General features: G+C 41.2%; 1 protein-coding gene across 1 annotated transcript; it reads right to left on the bottom strand.

Annotated features, from left to right (window-relative positions):
• Positions 1 to 2,371: 2,371 nt before the first annotated feature.
• Positions 2,372 to 13,243, bottom strand: LOC118795933 (paired mesoderm homeobox protein 1-like). Its single transcript, XM_036554734.1, has 4 exons — positions 12,607 to 13,243; positions 6,423 to 6,598; positions 4,270 to 4,451; positions 2,372 to 2,504 (listed from the first exon to the last, which is right to left on the bottom strand). Exons 1-4 carry the CDS (start codon positions 12,851 to 12,853, stop codon positions 2,372 to 2,374), a joined length of 738 nt encoding a protein of 245 aa, XP_036410627.1. The 5' UTR covers positions 12,854 to 13,243.
• Positions 13,244 to 16,158: the final 2,915 nt, after the last annotated feature.

Here is a 16,158-nt window from a genome sequence, read left to right on the forward strand (position 1 = left end):
TGGGGAAACAAACCAGCAACCTTTCGGTTACGAGCCCTGCTCCTTACCACTATGCTATACTGCTGCCACACTGTTTATTTCTAAACATCTGAAAGATATTGTTTGAAAAAGCCCTAAGCATAATTTCCTCAGGACAAGTCCTAACACAAATGGTGCCATTTCATTGAGAGATGTTGAGAGAATGAGAGATGAGAGATGTTTGTTTTTCAGTATAGGAGTTTTTCAGTGTGAATCTATCCATTTGTAATTTACTGTGGGGGGGGATGGCGGAAGGCAGGGCTCTTTAGAGGCACAGCCCAAAAGTCCAGGATTCCCCTGGTGATGGTCAGCGTCCCGGGGGTGAGTGCAGGGCAGACAGGGGTCACGTGCAGGCGGCAGGGTCCGAGCGGCAGCGGGCAGGAACAACACTCCAGCCGTCATTAAACTGGGCCGGGCTTCTGCTAAAGAAATAAGGATTTCCTGCACCACAAATGGACTGTTTTTAAAGCAAACAGACCCGGCCCCGTGAAACACGGCAGACCCTGACCCCAGATCAGCCTCTGCAGAGCGGGGAGCGGGGGCAGGCTCACGGGTTATGAGTGTGTGGGGGAGGGGGTTCAGGGATGGAGTGGTGGGAGTCCATCATAGAGCAATAACACACTTTTGTGCCATTAGCGCAGCCTCCAGTAACCGTTTCCTTGCCTCAGCCAATCGCGCTTGCCGTTTCAAGCCGCCCTGCAAAGCAAACACAGGGAGGGGGGGCCTCTCTGGCTGGAAGGGGCGAAGGATGACAGCTTAGCATGTGCCAGTGCGTATGGGCAGTTACGTCAGCACCCATTTGGTGCGACGGGCATTGAGGGGTGGGATCAGTAGTGGGGAGAACAAACCTGAGGAATGTTTCATTGATTTCCTCTAAAACTCTTCTAAAGGACATCTTCACCTCTGTTACTTGTTCCAAGGTCAGTGGCCATGCTGAGGTTTTTAGGCCGTCTGCATGACACTGAAGGAATGGACTACCTCCTGATCTTACACATACGCTAGCCCATATATCTCTTCATAATAATACATGTATTTCATAAGAACTTCAGCATGTACATCTGATACATGAAAACTACACACAACACTTGAGGCAAAGCCAAACAAAATGATTGAATCCATTTAGGAAAGCATGATTGCTCCATTGATATTTATTCTAAGTAACCTTTTTTCAGCATTATGTCATGCTATACATGGATAATTATAGAAAAAGACATGATATTAATTTTTCTCCAGATTGTATTACTGTTGCCAGCAACAGCCACGAACAGAGAAGCTGCATTTCATGAGAATAAGCTCTTTGAGAATGTAGTCAGGAGATACGAACTGGAGAAAAGAACAGCTAAGCAGGTAATTCATAAAACAAGCTTAGCAAGTTAAAAGCTTTGGCACTGGATTTAAAAGGCAGAAATATCCCTTCACTCTGAAACACAGCTTTGTAAAATAGCTCTGTAAAAAATATTGCTTGAAGTGCTTTGTTTTATTATGTAGGATTTTTGTTACAAAATGGTATTGAAGATATATACAAAGAGAGAAGCGCAAATAGGGCCTGGGTTCAAAAGTACATCTTTGCTGTCCAAAGTGAGTTACATTAGCCTGCCTGGAAAAGTAAATTTTGTCATTAAAAAAGCATGTGACATTTACATGTCAGTGGTACAGTATAAAATGGAAAAAAGAATGAAAAAAAAAAAAGTTTACAACAAGTCTATACTCAGGAAATCTAACATCATTTCGCTCCAAATTCCGATTGGTTTCCATAGATACTGGTCTTAGTCTGATGCTTCATTGTTGATCCGCTGCAAAAGGAGAGAATTTCTGTTGCTGGGGTAGAACTGAGGGTTGCCCATCTCAAATTCTCCAGTCAACCTTTGGAGAGTACTACCCTCTTTGGCAGTGATAGCAAGCAAAATGTACTGTCCAAAAGCAGTCCTATTTCAGTTTAACAGCAAGTTTTACTATGAATATGTTATGTGTTTCTTCCTTATCCTTTTTGTAGACCAGTTCTTCCGGTTCACACTGCATTCATGTTTAGTCCTTGCTCCCCGACTTTTGTCACTGGCTAACTTGGACAGGTACATTTAGAAATTTCCAGAGTGAAACCTTTTCTGGGATGGTTAGGGTTTTTTTAGGTCTTTCTTTGTGTCCAGCAAGACGAAAGTGATGCAAAAAAAATGTACATTCATCGCTACAGTGACAACCTGACGAGGAGGAAGAAGCCCTCTGGTGTAATTCTCAGGATAGGGCCAGTGCCCCACTGTGTTGCCACGGTGAACCTCTCGCACTGCGTGGGGTGTCTCCGGGGCAACCACCGCTGTGCCGACCCCCACTTTGCGGCAGCACCTCTCTCCTTCCCCTCTCAGTTGACTGTCGGCACCTGGCTCAGGCTGTACTCCTTGGCCTTTAGGCGCAGGTTGGCAATGCTGTTCGCCATGTTCATCCCCTGGGTGGTGTTGGTGTTGGCGCAGTTGGGTGGGTAGGTTGCCATGGTGCTGAGGGGAGAAGACAGGACATTGCCCATCATACATCCATAATAACAAGCACTTTGCTCTGATCACTTGAAAAGCAAGACTGAATCAAAGCATCAACTCCCATTTCAGAGAAAACATCCAGCAACGCAGGAATTTTCATTCCATGTGACTGGACATTTATTTGTCTCTGAATACAGCATTACAGATTTAGACATACCAGGGCTGCACACTGTACATATCCTCCAGGGAAATGAAAAAGATTAATAAAAACAACTGTTTTCCAGCTATCGCTGCTACTGACAGACATCAGAATCAAGCAATAAACCAAATTTAATAACACCATAATGTTTCAGAGGGAAGCTAGACTAACTCTGGTTTGTCATCTTGCATTAGGTAGCATCTTAAAGACCACTCAGGATTCTTCTCAAAGGTAAAAATTAAACCCAGGAAATATGTTCAGTTGAATGTACCGGGCATTTACATATCAGCCTTTTAAGCCATCAGCTTGGTACTTCAAACTAAACATTCTCTCAAGAATTATTTTACAGTACCTAATTTCATTTTTTGCAGAAATCCTAAATGGTCCTTTTGACATATGACTGTGAAATAATTTTCAATGATTACTTTTCAGGGAAGTCCCCTAGACAGTCTTTAAAGGCACTGTAAACATGTGATGTATGTTTGAGGTCAGCACTGGCATGTTGTCCTGGTTTCGCATGCCTCATGCATTTCCGACTGTGTGAAATGCTGCAGTGCCTGGTCAAAGGAGAAAACTATAACCAGCTGAGCAATGCTCCACTGCCACAATGAATTTTTGCCAGATCAAGAGGCAGCCACACTGTTTTCTGCTGCTAAAGGACACCACAAAATCAAATCACTGTAACCAGACCCACAAAAAACCCTGCCAAAAACACATTTCCCAGCACCCGATCAGTGACACGTGATTGAGTGCTCAAGTAGGTGAGAGTGATGATTTGCTTTTTTTTAGTGGCAAGGGATCTTGGAGGTTTAAGTTTCATTTTCCCCGTCTGTCATTTCCAGATGCAATGTGGACAGACTGCCATGGTTATGTAGTTACCCCGCTTTGCCATTGTTGCTACTCCTGTGAATTAATTTAGGATTCATTCAGCGCTATATCCAAATCCTCTTTCTATTTAAAATAATGCCAATACACCCTGCCTGCTTTTCATGGAGACATGGAGCACAGGGTACAGTGAGAAGACAATGCCTGGCTAAGCGAAAATGAGCCTGTTTTTGTGTGTGCAAACCATGTGGGACAAAATGGAGAGGGCAAAGGGCTGAAGATGTGACATAAAGAATGCAAGAAAGAGAAGGAGGTGGATGGGGCTGTAAAGCTTTTATTTGCTTAGGTTTTTGGACATGGCTGAGGAGAGTGGGAGTGGTAGGGCAAACTTCCGGCTTTAACTCGTACAATAGCTCAAATGCTAGCCTTATTATTCTGCCAACAAGTTAATAGTTAAACATAGCATTTTAGACAGATAATATAAAGGGAATGTTTTAATCTGATTTCAAAATGAATTCTGAATTTTAGAGAAAGAAAGAGAGGTGAAGAGAAGAAAGGGGGGGGGGGGTTGGTAAAATCAAGCTTAAAACTGGACATTTTTACAAGGTGAGGTTGGAATGAAAGTCCAAATATGGGCAGGCCTCAGACAGGGGAAACAGAAAGAGAAGAAAAGGGCCCTGGAGATAAAGACGCACAAAGGAAGGCAAAAGTGTACAGTGGAAATCTCACCCAAGGTCACAGGGTCAGAGGGGAGGGGCTTACCTGTATGGGGAGGAGGAGCCCCAGGACAGGTAGTCGTTTGGTCGCGGGGCGGGACGAGGCACAATGGGCTGCTCCACAGCTGCGAGGTCCCCGGAGTAGGACTTGAGGAGGGATGCGTTCTTGCTGGCCAACATTGCCCGCTCATTCCGGCGAAACTTGGCCCGCCTGTTCTGGAACCACACCTAGAAGATGCCCCCCCCCAACCCCGACAACAAAAAGACCCATGTTATCAGCAGTTTTAGGGCTAGCGCTGGAGGTAAGCTCCTCCCATTAATTGCTCCTCCCATCTCCAAAAAGCACTCACTTCCCACACCCTTTCACCTTTGCTCAGTGTACCCCGACAAGCCATCCACATATCCCATCGAGAGAGAAAGCGGAAGTGAATGAAGGGGAAACAAAGACAAGCTCTAACACTCTGCGGTGGGACACTGTAAACCTTATAGTGAGAGGTTATTACCAAACCCCTCCCCAAAAAATCAAGGTAATGACTGGATTCAAGGTATGAAAAATGAAGACAAGGATGAAAAATGAGTAAATATACTCATTTAGGTACAATGTGAAGATTTACATTTACAGATTAATAGACCTTTATTATAAAGACATCACCAGTAAACTTATTTATCTATGCACAGATTCACTCAGGATCATTCACTGAAGACATATTAGTCATTTACTTTAAGATCACCATTCACCAGTGCCTCGAAGATCAGCTTGAAATCAATTTTGTGTGGTGTGGGAAAAGTCACTATTTGTTTGAAAACGAATCCTGGTATTCAGTTGGACCTATCCCATACACACCGGTAAATGGGCCTTTCCAGAATGATGGTATGCCACATTTTTAAATTAAAAACATAAATTAAACTATTGGTAAGTGCACCTGAGATTTTTTTCCCTTTCCTTGGATTTTATTCCTTCATAGAGCAACAGCATTTAATGTGCTTTCACCAGTGGTGAGCCTACTCTGTCACCTACAGTATGCAGTGCATGAACAGAAAAAAATAATGATTACGTTGTGCTGGGAAACACAAAGGTGAAGACTGACATGGTGATAGAGGAATAGTACCACAAATACTGATGATGCTATTCTGAAATTCTTCTGAATTGTTTATTTATACTGTGTTGCTAATGATGCTACAGTAACCATGACAGCGTTGTCAGCAGTCTCACAAACAAATCTTTGTGCCTCTGTTCAGTCTAACCACAATGCTTTTTGTACTTAACCTCAAATAATACGTTTAAGGATGCATTGTTGTCCTTGTTTCTAATATAATGATATGAATTTGTTTACTGTAATTATGGGAAAAAAGTTATTGGGGAAATGGAAAAAACTTAGAACTTGCTTGAATTCATTACTCAGTGTTGAGCGAGAAGTGCACTGTGGTTATATTGAATCTGTCCTTTATCATCCTTTGGACTGACCTATTCCAAGTAAGAATGCCAAGCCCACTGCTCATTAGAACACACCGTCTTTCTTTCATGTTTATTCCCCACTGACAATCTTTCTATCTGACTATCGGCTATGTTTCTAAATGAAATACCGTACAAACTTTAATTGAACCAGCACTAAGTCCTCCCAAAAGCACAATGAAAGCTTCAGGCACCAGGACGTCCTGTAAGGCAATGCTAACAGACTGAGCTAAGAGTTGTTTTCCTTTTTGCGTATCAAAGGGCCCAGATCCCTCTGGTACGCATTAATGGCAGATGTGCCTTCTTCCCTCAGACTAAAGCTCATGCGGAACATTCCTCTTGTGAACCTTAGGCCGTGCAGGCAGTGCATATCCGCAGATATGCAGCCCAATCCTGCATGCGGGTCCATGGAGTATACAGCGCTCGCATTTAGGACTGATTAAAAAATGAACTCCTAATTCCAGGCACTTTAAGAAGTCACAGGCAGGAACTAATTATCCAATCCTCATGCTACGCTGTAATCAGATGGAATCGTGGGGGCTGTTTGCCTTTCAACGCCGCCCTCCAGGGGATTTTCTTTGTACGGCCAACCAAAAAACTTGCTTTGCTTTTTCATGGACTGCTAAAAATATATTTGAACACCTGAGTGTTTAACAAATATAATGTTTTACATTAAGCTAAAGGTGAGCTGTTTAGTGTCCTTGAGCATCTCCCTGAGGCTGGCAGGTGCTGGACTCGTCACTCACCTGTACACGCGCCTCAGTGAGGTTGACTCGACGTGCCAGGTCCTCGCGGACGAAGGCGTCGGGGTAATGCGTCCTCTCGAACACCCTCTCCAGGGCCTGCAGCTGGCTGCTGTTAAAGGTGGTCCTGTTCCTTCTCTGCTTCCTCTTCTTCTTCTCCTCTGAGTTCAGCTGCTCATCTGCACGTACGCATACGCACACACACACACACACACACACACACACAGAATAAGTGGTGCGTTCCTGACACCTCACAGTGTTGCTTTGACCTTCATCTCTGCATAATGTCACCATCTATAAAAACTCAGGCTCCTTTTCAAGCTTTCTTGGGATGATTTCTGAATAAAGTCCAGTCATGTACCGAACATGTTCTTTTAATGCAAGTGTTTAATTAGAATTAGAATTAGAATCACAGTTCAGTTTCCTGATAGTTTTAAATGAGCAATAAAACATCAGCCCAACAGGCAGACCTGAGACAGATAAACCAAGCACATGTCAAGGCCCAGATTCAATCTAACCACAATGCGCTTTGATCTTCAGTTTCAGCAAAACAAATGAAATCTAATGCTAGTCTGCTCTCATACTTACACAACATCATGAGTTCAAAGGTCTAAGAAATTAAGGGAAAAAAACACAGTAAAAACTGGTGAAAAATGTAACACTGGCTTAAATCCATTATACAATAGTAAGGTCAAAGCAAATTGTGGTTAGTGGTTGTCAATCTGGGCCCTTACAAGACCAAGTTATAAGTGCTTGGTATGTCCAGCCATCCTCTTTCCATGGCCTAAATATTCTCACAGAAAAAAACCCTTAGTGCCTGGGAACAATCAGCAGACCCCACCCATGATGCCATGAATGAGTGCAAGCGGCGGAAAGGATGGACAATGGATGTTCCATCCCTCATCGAACATCACTGTGATATACCTGCTCGTCTAGAGAGTCCTACTGAGTGAGGATCTCCAGTTAAAGCTTTAATGATGCATGATAAGAGGTCCGCTAAAAATCCCATATCTGTGAGCTCAGTCAGTGAGTTCATTTCCTGTCTTGTGCACTCAAGTCTACAAGCTCACAGACAGTCCTTATACAAATGCAAACCTACAGTGTCCTTTTAAGCAAAAATGAGCAAAAAGACCCAACTGTGTCTATCAAGTTTAGTGTTTGTTTGTTTACTGTTTAGTGTAAATCAGTGACGTGCTGACTGCACAAATAAAATCCTAGACAAGGCTTGAGACCTTTTAATTGAAATTAATTTACTGTAGTAGGCTGGATGTAAAGATCAAAGTCTGACAGGCAAATGAGAATGCAACAGTCTTACTGGAACTATACCAGGGACTTTAGGATGGCCTATGCACCAAATAATAGCAAAACTGTTTCTGTGCACCTTGAGGAGTGGAATGTCTTTACACATTTTGTTAACAAAACCCTCATCTTAGTCCATTCTTATGTCACCACATCTCTCTTTGAAGGTCGAGGGAATGGTAGTGTTTTCTATTTGTTTCACAGGCCGTGGGGGCGAGGGGAGTCCAGGATCTGTTTGTATTTAAGTGGATGAACACAACCAGAAGCTCAATGTTGTCACTGTCCATATTACTGTCAGCGAAGTGTGGCAAAGATACCTTCTGCTCCCTGTTGCTGAGGTGTCTGAAAAGTCACAGACACTCTTTTGGAGAAGTGAGCTGAAACACGGTCAAGGGGAGATTTCTTATTTCTTTATTCTCGTCTAACTGACTAGAGTGACCACTAACCCGGACAGACAATTTAAATTAGAAGTGGCATCACTAAGACGGGGCAGATTCTCTCTCCATTTCTTGTAGATTATCTTGGTTTTTGGAAGGGCCATCTCTATGTTCTCTCTTAACGTTTCTGGAGTGCGACGCTGCCCGCTTGGTAACCCAAAAGCCAGCGTACTTTTACCATCTCATTTACCAAGAATGGCTGTGAATTTGGTCATCATAACAAAAAGCTAAGAGCTTGTTACCAATGTTACCATAGGGGAAAAAATCACTAATGAAGGTTTTGCTCTGGAATGCCCTGCAATATTTTGTGGGAATAAACATTTTCCTGTTCTACATATTTCAAGATGTATTTATGGATTTTTTTCCATTAAATAAAAATGCTTTGCTCCATACAGACACTATAAAAGGGAATGAAATGCTGCAAGCTATGGTTATCTTGTTACTAAGCAACGTAGAAATAAATGATCCACTGCACAGCTACACAAATTTTGAAATGGGTCATCTGTTTATCCTATGCAGTCATGTCTCAAATCCAAATACACACAGGTCATATGTGGTCTTAGTCAGCATCTATCAAAGATAGGATCCCTGTCGCCTTGTAAAAATGGATCAAAAGTGGGAAGGATTGTGAATCCATAGATTATGCTAATATCAGACACATTTGATAGAAGCATCTAAACTCAAAAGTTCGAAGTACCTGCCAAACACAACAAACTGGGCCATCTGGTACTCAGCTAACATCAATACCTGATATACTTGTTTTTATTACAGAGATAATAATGTAAATTAAGGCTATCTTGATTGGCTGTGCTTACAATAACAAAAGTGTTGACACCTTCCAATGTCAACATTTGATAACAAACAACCAAAGCAATTCCTCAGTGAAGATTCAGAAGCAAAAAGTAATTACAACTACCTCATCAACTGTAGGCCCAATGTGTATCAATGTCCTCTATAATACTATTAATCCCACTATTACAATCACTACTGCCATTAAATATTTCTGTAACTATATGTAATCTCACTACCAGCATAATTAGTATAATTACTACAATTAGCTTATTTGTGTTTTTCAACTAAACGTTTGGGTAGGCAGAAGGTAGGGGGAAAACTATGAAGAGTAACTAATGTATTTTAGTTATCAATTTCAATCCAAAGAAGAAGGATAAAACGGTAAACTGTTATTTAGCGCGGTAAAGGTGTGCGGTCTCTAAGCGAAGACCCGCGCCACGAACTGCAGAAAAGGCTGTCTCGGCACAAGGGGACGACGCTTTCTTAATTCCCCCAAGACCTTATGTCTTCAGAAGAAAAGCAGCCCTGCCCCAGACACGCTTCTTGCACTCATCAATCAGTCCCTAAATCAGTCCAATAAAACTTCATAGAGACACGAGAAAGATCTCCCAGTGACGGATGGATTCGCCCTGAGCCATTAAGAGCCGTTATCACAAAGCGCAGAGATGAAAGAGAATATTTGAAGAGGTCATTCTCTTCGCTCTTTGGACTGTGTTTTCACTCTAAAAATTGCATGTCGATGGGCTCCTACCACAGCCGAAATATATAATATAATTTAATAATAATATAATAATATAAGATTATTTTATATTTACATATTTTAATAAGCAAATTCCATTTTCAGCATATGTATATTAAGGTAATGCCCATACAAACTAAAGACAATAAAAACTTTTCACCTTTGCCATGTAATAATTATTTTTATAAGTTTAGTAGTTTAGCGTCTCATACTGTGTACAAGTTACTGCGGAGATTTACGGCTTTTCAAATATCCAAAACAACAATCCACTCTTTAGGCTGCTTCAAAAATTAAATTGAATATACAGGTCAGATTTTCAGTGGTGGTTCACCCCAAAATGTGTTGTATAGGCCTATGTTGCCTTCCACTTCAATAGGCCTAGGACATACTTTGTAAACATTTTCAGTACGCGTGGAGATCGAAAACAGCAATTTGTCGACATCCAGAATATAAACAGGAACACAAAAATCTAACATTTGAAAAACGCGTTTTTATTTTCCTAAACAATCACTGCGATAAACGTGGATACACTAACATTAATTCGACGAAGTTCACAAATTCGCTTGTACCCTTCAAACAGTCATATGCAAAGGAAATGGATTCGCTTTTAGCGGCCATACAGATGATTAACTCGGAGAACAAAAGCAATGAGAAATGCTATGTTTTCAAGAGATGTTAACGCACTATTTAGGGTTTATAAATTCACGCGCATGTACAGGAGACAAGGCGGCTTGTCAAGGTGCAGGGCACTACTTAGAATTCCTGTATTCTCCAGCCTGTTTTTTGCTGTGATAATGTTGTCAACGGTCTTTTCAGAGGAGAACCCAACGTTTGTTCGTGGCTGGGGGTAGAGAGAGAGAGAGAGAGAGAGAATAGGATTTCATATTTTTCCCCAAAACAACAGGCCTACTTTCTCTGCGGATGTTTCCTTATCTGTCGTAGGAGCATTATATTATAATACCTATATATATATATATACATTATATAAGTCTACCACTTTGCTTTATTCAGTTTACTAATTATAAATGCGGAAAACAAATATGTTTTTGAATTTATATCAAATTCAAGTGAGAAAATGTATTCGGAAATCACTAGCACAGCAAACTGATCTTTAAATACTATGACATCAATTTGACAAACTTGAATATTGGAATATAGAAATAACTCGACATTTAATGAGAAAGACATTTTTACTGGGACGGAATTCAGTAAATAAATGAATAAATGCACTACTAAAACATGTATGCGGACATTTTTTAATTATTAAAAGTAGATCAAAGCGGCCAAAATATTTTTTAAAGATTAGTATGGACAGTTTGAAGATTAGCATGAACAGGAAATATATTTTCACGTACCTAACACTGAAATTTGTTCCCTTTTTTTCGGATTGCAAAAATATTGATCCACTAGGCCTATAAACACGATTGTTAAGGCAGTGATGGCGTATACGTTGAAGGAGTGGTAGCCGGGCTTATAAGACATACCCACAGCGTTTCCAGCATTTAAAAGTAAAAACTTAAGGCTAACGTTTTATATTGCCATTGTTATTACCACGAATGAGACCCTGGTATATATGCTGAAAAATGTCATCCATACATTTTCAACAAGTTTGATCAATTCGCCTGTCTGTGTAAAACGCTACCTCACAGTTTACTTTCGCTGGGTAATGCTGTTCTATTCCACACAATTTTCTTTTTGGCGTTCAATAATATATTCACCTGCTTTTTGCACTGTATGTACTTTCTGAAGCTTTTGTTGTGCTCTCGAAGCGTTGTATATTTCCACTATAATGACGGCTTCATTGGATAGCCATCACCGTTGACTTAGACACGTTTGTCGTACATTCATCAGACAAATTGTTACAAATTACTGAGTATTTTTTGTGTTCGTGTGACATGTAAAAGGCAGCAGTTCAGCGAAGCGTCGGTCTTGTGCGGCCGTTCTTATATTACTTGATTGCATCTTCTTTGTCCATCCCACTGACCATTTTTGAAATCATGCTGTACACATGTGGATATTTTCCATGTTAAACTGTGAACATTACTAACACATGAGACCACTCATACTGAAAATTCGTGACCACTTGTTTTTAATATAAAAAAATCTGCTTATGTGTCTTCATACACTTCACTACACTTCATCACATGTAATGCAGTCACATTCACATCTATATGACATTTCACCCTTAACTCTTCTATGACAAAATTGATTATTGATTATTCTGGACACTCAGAAAAGTAAACAAAATAGCTCTAAGACAGCTGCGTGTGCGTGAACAGATCTTACGCAGGGGTAGGCTACGTGTTGAGGATTTGATACGATATACACACAAGATTAGCATCTTATGTCTTTTTACAATTCATGTAATTTCCTCAAAAACAAAAATAATATTTAAGCTAAATGCACCTTCTACGCCAACATTCTCTGGCACGTTTACGAATACATTCACATTCCATTGACTAAGTGTAATAGGAAAACGTACAGTCGGGTGTTCAGTGCAGACGTCAGACGCGATGGACTGCACCGGCACTTTGCTATTTCCCTTTTTGGGTAAAGTGGGTGTTTTAAGAGACATGAATGTCAACATTACTCGGTAAAATAAATACCTGTGTATAACTATGAATTACTGTACGTTTACGTCTGTAAATGTAGTCATTTGACAAACACATATGAGCAGCCAAGCGGCAGCCGCTTCTGTAGAAATCAGACGGCACCCATCGGTGTTGTGTACACTAAATTCAGTACTTTCTCGCCCTCCACGTTCTGCTTATTTGTTCTATCTGCTTTACGCACGGATGTCAGAGGAGTTGGCGCTGTTAAATTGACATGTATGTGCTAATGTGACAATCCTTTGTGAGTTAAGGTGTTAATCACAACCGGAGGCCCACGTTATTACCCCGGGAGTACACTTCACACTTACTCTCCTGTTGCGTAGTGTCGCTGCCGCTAGTCAGTCCCGGAGATTCCAACATACTCCTTCCCGCCTCTCCAGTACTCTCCTCCGTCGGTGTCCCTACCATCTCCCCGGCCTCCTCCAGGTCCAACAGGTGACTAACCGAGAAGTTTTTCTTAGCCTGTAGGTTTTCCAGATTGGCTGTAATCGGACTCTCCAGGCGGCTTGGTAGTGAAGCTTGTCTGTCCATTACATGCACATAACTAGAAGTCATGACGCAAATAGAACGCCGGAGAAAAAATGTAACACTAACGCTACGCGACCCGAATTTGTACTTTACATATGAAAAGTATGCACAGCGCCTCCAAACCCATCAACAAGTCGCTTTGTGTTTAGTCAGAGCTGAGAACTGTACGAATCCAGATGGAAATGCCGTTTCGCTTAGCGCTCAAGGCGCTTTGTTGAACTTGCAGATCAGGGGGCTTGTTAAACAAACGAAGGGAGAGTCCTCCCTCGCTCTTCAGCTCGCTGAATACGAGAGGTTGCACCTCAGCCGTTGTCGGACAGGAGAAGCTCCCGGAAAACGACACAGCGCACCATTCGCTTTGCGCAGCCTCGCCTCAGATTTGAAACAATCTTCTGCGAAGTGTTTTTCTGTCTCTCTCCCGAGCCACAGACGTGGATGACTAAGATCCTAGAAATTATTATGCCTAACAGATGGGTATGTGACTAAGCTCTCGGTTTACTGTCGAGAGAGGAAGGCTAGACGCCGCCGCGTTTTAGGAGCGAGTGCTTCCGTCGCTCGGACCGGGAGACTCTGGAACCTCAATCGGCATGTAGGGGGAGTCAGAACGGGGAATAAATGAGAAAAAAACTGAGACCCCTGGGAGGGGTGGTCGACCAAAAAGGATCCCGTAATTACGTGGCAATGCGTTTGTGCTGTTTCTGACGTTTTACAGACCCCCTCTCCCCCCATCACAAGCCACCCCACCCCCTTTACTCAACTCACAGCAACACTAAAACACACTGATTAAGAACCTTAACGAATCTTGGCAGCGCAGACTACAATCCGGGCGAGGCGCCCCCGAATTTCGTTAAAGAGACGTTAATTATCGTCCAGGGCTAAGGAATAATGAGGCGAATTGGACTGCTGGAACAGACCACTCGGTCCGCTCAGTATACAGTGATTGTTTTGGTTCAGAATTGTGTCCTGCCGGTTTGTTTTAGCGTTTCCGGGGGGGGGGGGGGCTTTGCATCCCATACAATTAAATCTCAGATTGTTTCTTTGTTTATCTTAAATTCAGCGCCTGCATAATAATCAGCCAGTCACAGTCAGCGCGCTTTGCTGCTGTTCGTTTGCGACCTACCGATTACAGACTAGCGGTTATCGGACAAACATGCGATTTGCCTTTGTGATGTTTTGTTTTCAACATTTATTTGGGAGAAGGGTTTGCATTAACCATTGCGTGGGCTATGCAATGTGGTGAATGGGGGGGGGGGGGGGGGGGGGGTAGAGACAGAGGCACAGAGGGAGAGAGAGACGGGGTATCTATGTGTTCAAATGGAAATAGTCGGCTCCAAGATTGCCATACTAAGCTCGTAGCATCCAGCCCCTGATCTCGGAAAAGAGCACTTGATGCCATCAAAGGCTTGCAGATTGAAACCAGATGCACGGTGCCTCTTTCGCTCTTTCCATGCATTTAATTAAGGCGCAGGATAGGCTTTTTTTCGTCATTAGTTTTCCTCCAGATCCCCTTTCTCCTTCCAGCCAAAGCGCCCATGTTGGTGCCAGTGCGCTAACGTTTGTCTTTTCATCTATAACTCTGCCCAAATGCGCAAGCTTGTCACCATGTGTTGGGAGAAAGTTTTCTTTCTTTCTATCGTTTTTTCCCTCCAAAATGACACGAAAAATAACCACACGGGAAGTTTATCAGCCAGCCCTGGCCGTAGATGTGATTTTATTCAAACTAGAACATTGTTTCTATGGCAGTGTTAAAATATTTGTAAGCAGAAAATAACACAAATGTTGGATTTCTATACGCACAACTCCCGAAAGACCAACAATGGATCACTCCGTCAAACACAATTTCGACACTAATATAAACTTGTTTTTTTCTTTGAGTGAAGAGCGTGTTGACTAAAAAAGAGGTGTATGACTTTAGAGAATTTACCTCGAGTTAGAGCATATAACTAAAACAATCTAATCATTTTAGATGTGTAAAAGGACGTGACATTAAAATGAGCAAACAACACAGTTGTGTTAGTATTTAGAAGTTACGACTTAAAACATGGAAACGAAGGCAATGAAATAGGTACATAAATGCCGGTCTCCGAATGTGAGATAAACAGCTGCGTCGAAGATGTCATTGCCTCTGAATACAAAAATGTCACAAATGTCTACGGGCAGTTACCAAAACTTTGTGAAGAAATTAATTTATCAGTGAAGCTGAGGTAAACATTTTGAAGGGTCACGCTTGTTTCATGAGGACGGTTCTCACTTCAAAGACTGAAGTTTCACACCTTGGGACTTGGGTGTGCAATATGAGGTAAAACGGAACAGAATTTAACTTTTCAGTACAAATATGCTTTGATTATTTGATTGCCATTTTATTTTGGGGTTTCCGTAGTTATAATTAATTTTTTATCTTATTTTCCACACAAGAAGCCATTTGTGCACAATTTTCTATATATACAATAATTTATGTACACAATATAATAATAAACATTATTATCATTATTATTATTATTATTATTATTATTATTATTAACAACAATAATAATAGCAATAATAATAATAATAATGTTTTTGTTGCTGTTGTTTTGTTGTTGATGCATATTATATATGTAATAATAAATATAACAAATACATAAATAAAAATACTATTAAGTATCTACAATTGAAACACTAATGAAATGAGAAAATAATGAAGACACAGAACCAGGGACGCCCACATATACCTTGGGTCTCACATTCATTTTATTTTTTTCCACAGTATTTGGGGCAAAAACAAAATGCACGTTTCGCGAAGGCCACGACTACGCAACGCAAAGCAGATTTATATCCACAAAATATCGTACGAAAACACACAATCTTACACTGCGATACACATTACTGGTATTGACCTGCTAACAGCAAGTCTCAAACGACACAAGTAGTAAGATATTGTACTTTAAGAACATTGCTTTATGATTCTAGAAAGCAGAGGAGACAGAGGAGAACAATACATCCACACCTACAATCCACAACAATATAACCCACACATCCACATTTCGATAATAATAATAATAATAATAATAATAATAATAATAATAATAATATACTACGCTCAGCAACAACATTAAGCTCAGAGTATTGGAGGTGAGTTAATTTTATATAGAGATGTGTAACTACTGTGTCGTTTAATTCAGAGCAGATCTGATCTCGTGTGGAAACACCACAAGCCGTTTGTAATTAGTGTTATGATGAACGACATCACAGGGGCCGCATGCAACTTAGGGATAACTGAGGCGGACGAAGAACAATCAGTGAGACATACGGGAAAGGACATTTCTCAACCAATATTCATTAATCAATAACTT

The sequence above is a fragment of the Megalops cyprinoides genome, chromosome 20, assembly GCF_013368585.1.
Source record: "Megalops cyprinoides isolate fMegCyp1 chromosome 20, fMegCyp1.pri, whole genome shotgun sequence".
Taxonomy (NCBI): Eukaryota; Metazoa; Chordata; class Actinopteri; order Elopiformes; family Megalopidae; genus Megalops; species Megalops cyprinoides.

Coding starts and splice junctions, on each gene's coding strand:
- LOC118795933 (XM_036554734.1), bottom strand. CDS start 12,853: ATGACTTCTAGTTATGTGCATGTAATGGACAGACAAGCTTCACTACCA. Junction 6,599..12,606: donor CGACACTACGCAACAGGAGA/GTAAGTGTGAAG, acceptor GCGTACGTGCAG/ATGAGCAGCTGAACTCAGAG. Junction 2,505..4,269: donor GGCTCCTCCTCCCCATACAG/GTAAGCCCCTCC, acceptor TTCTCCCCTCAG/CACCATGGCAACCTACCCAC.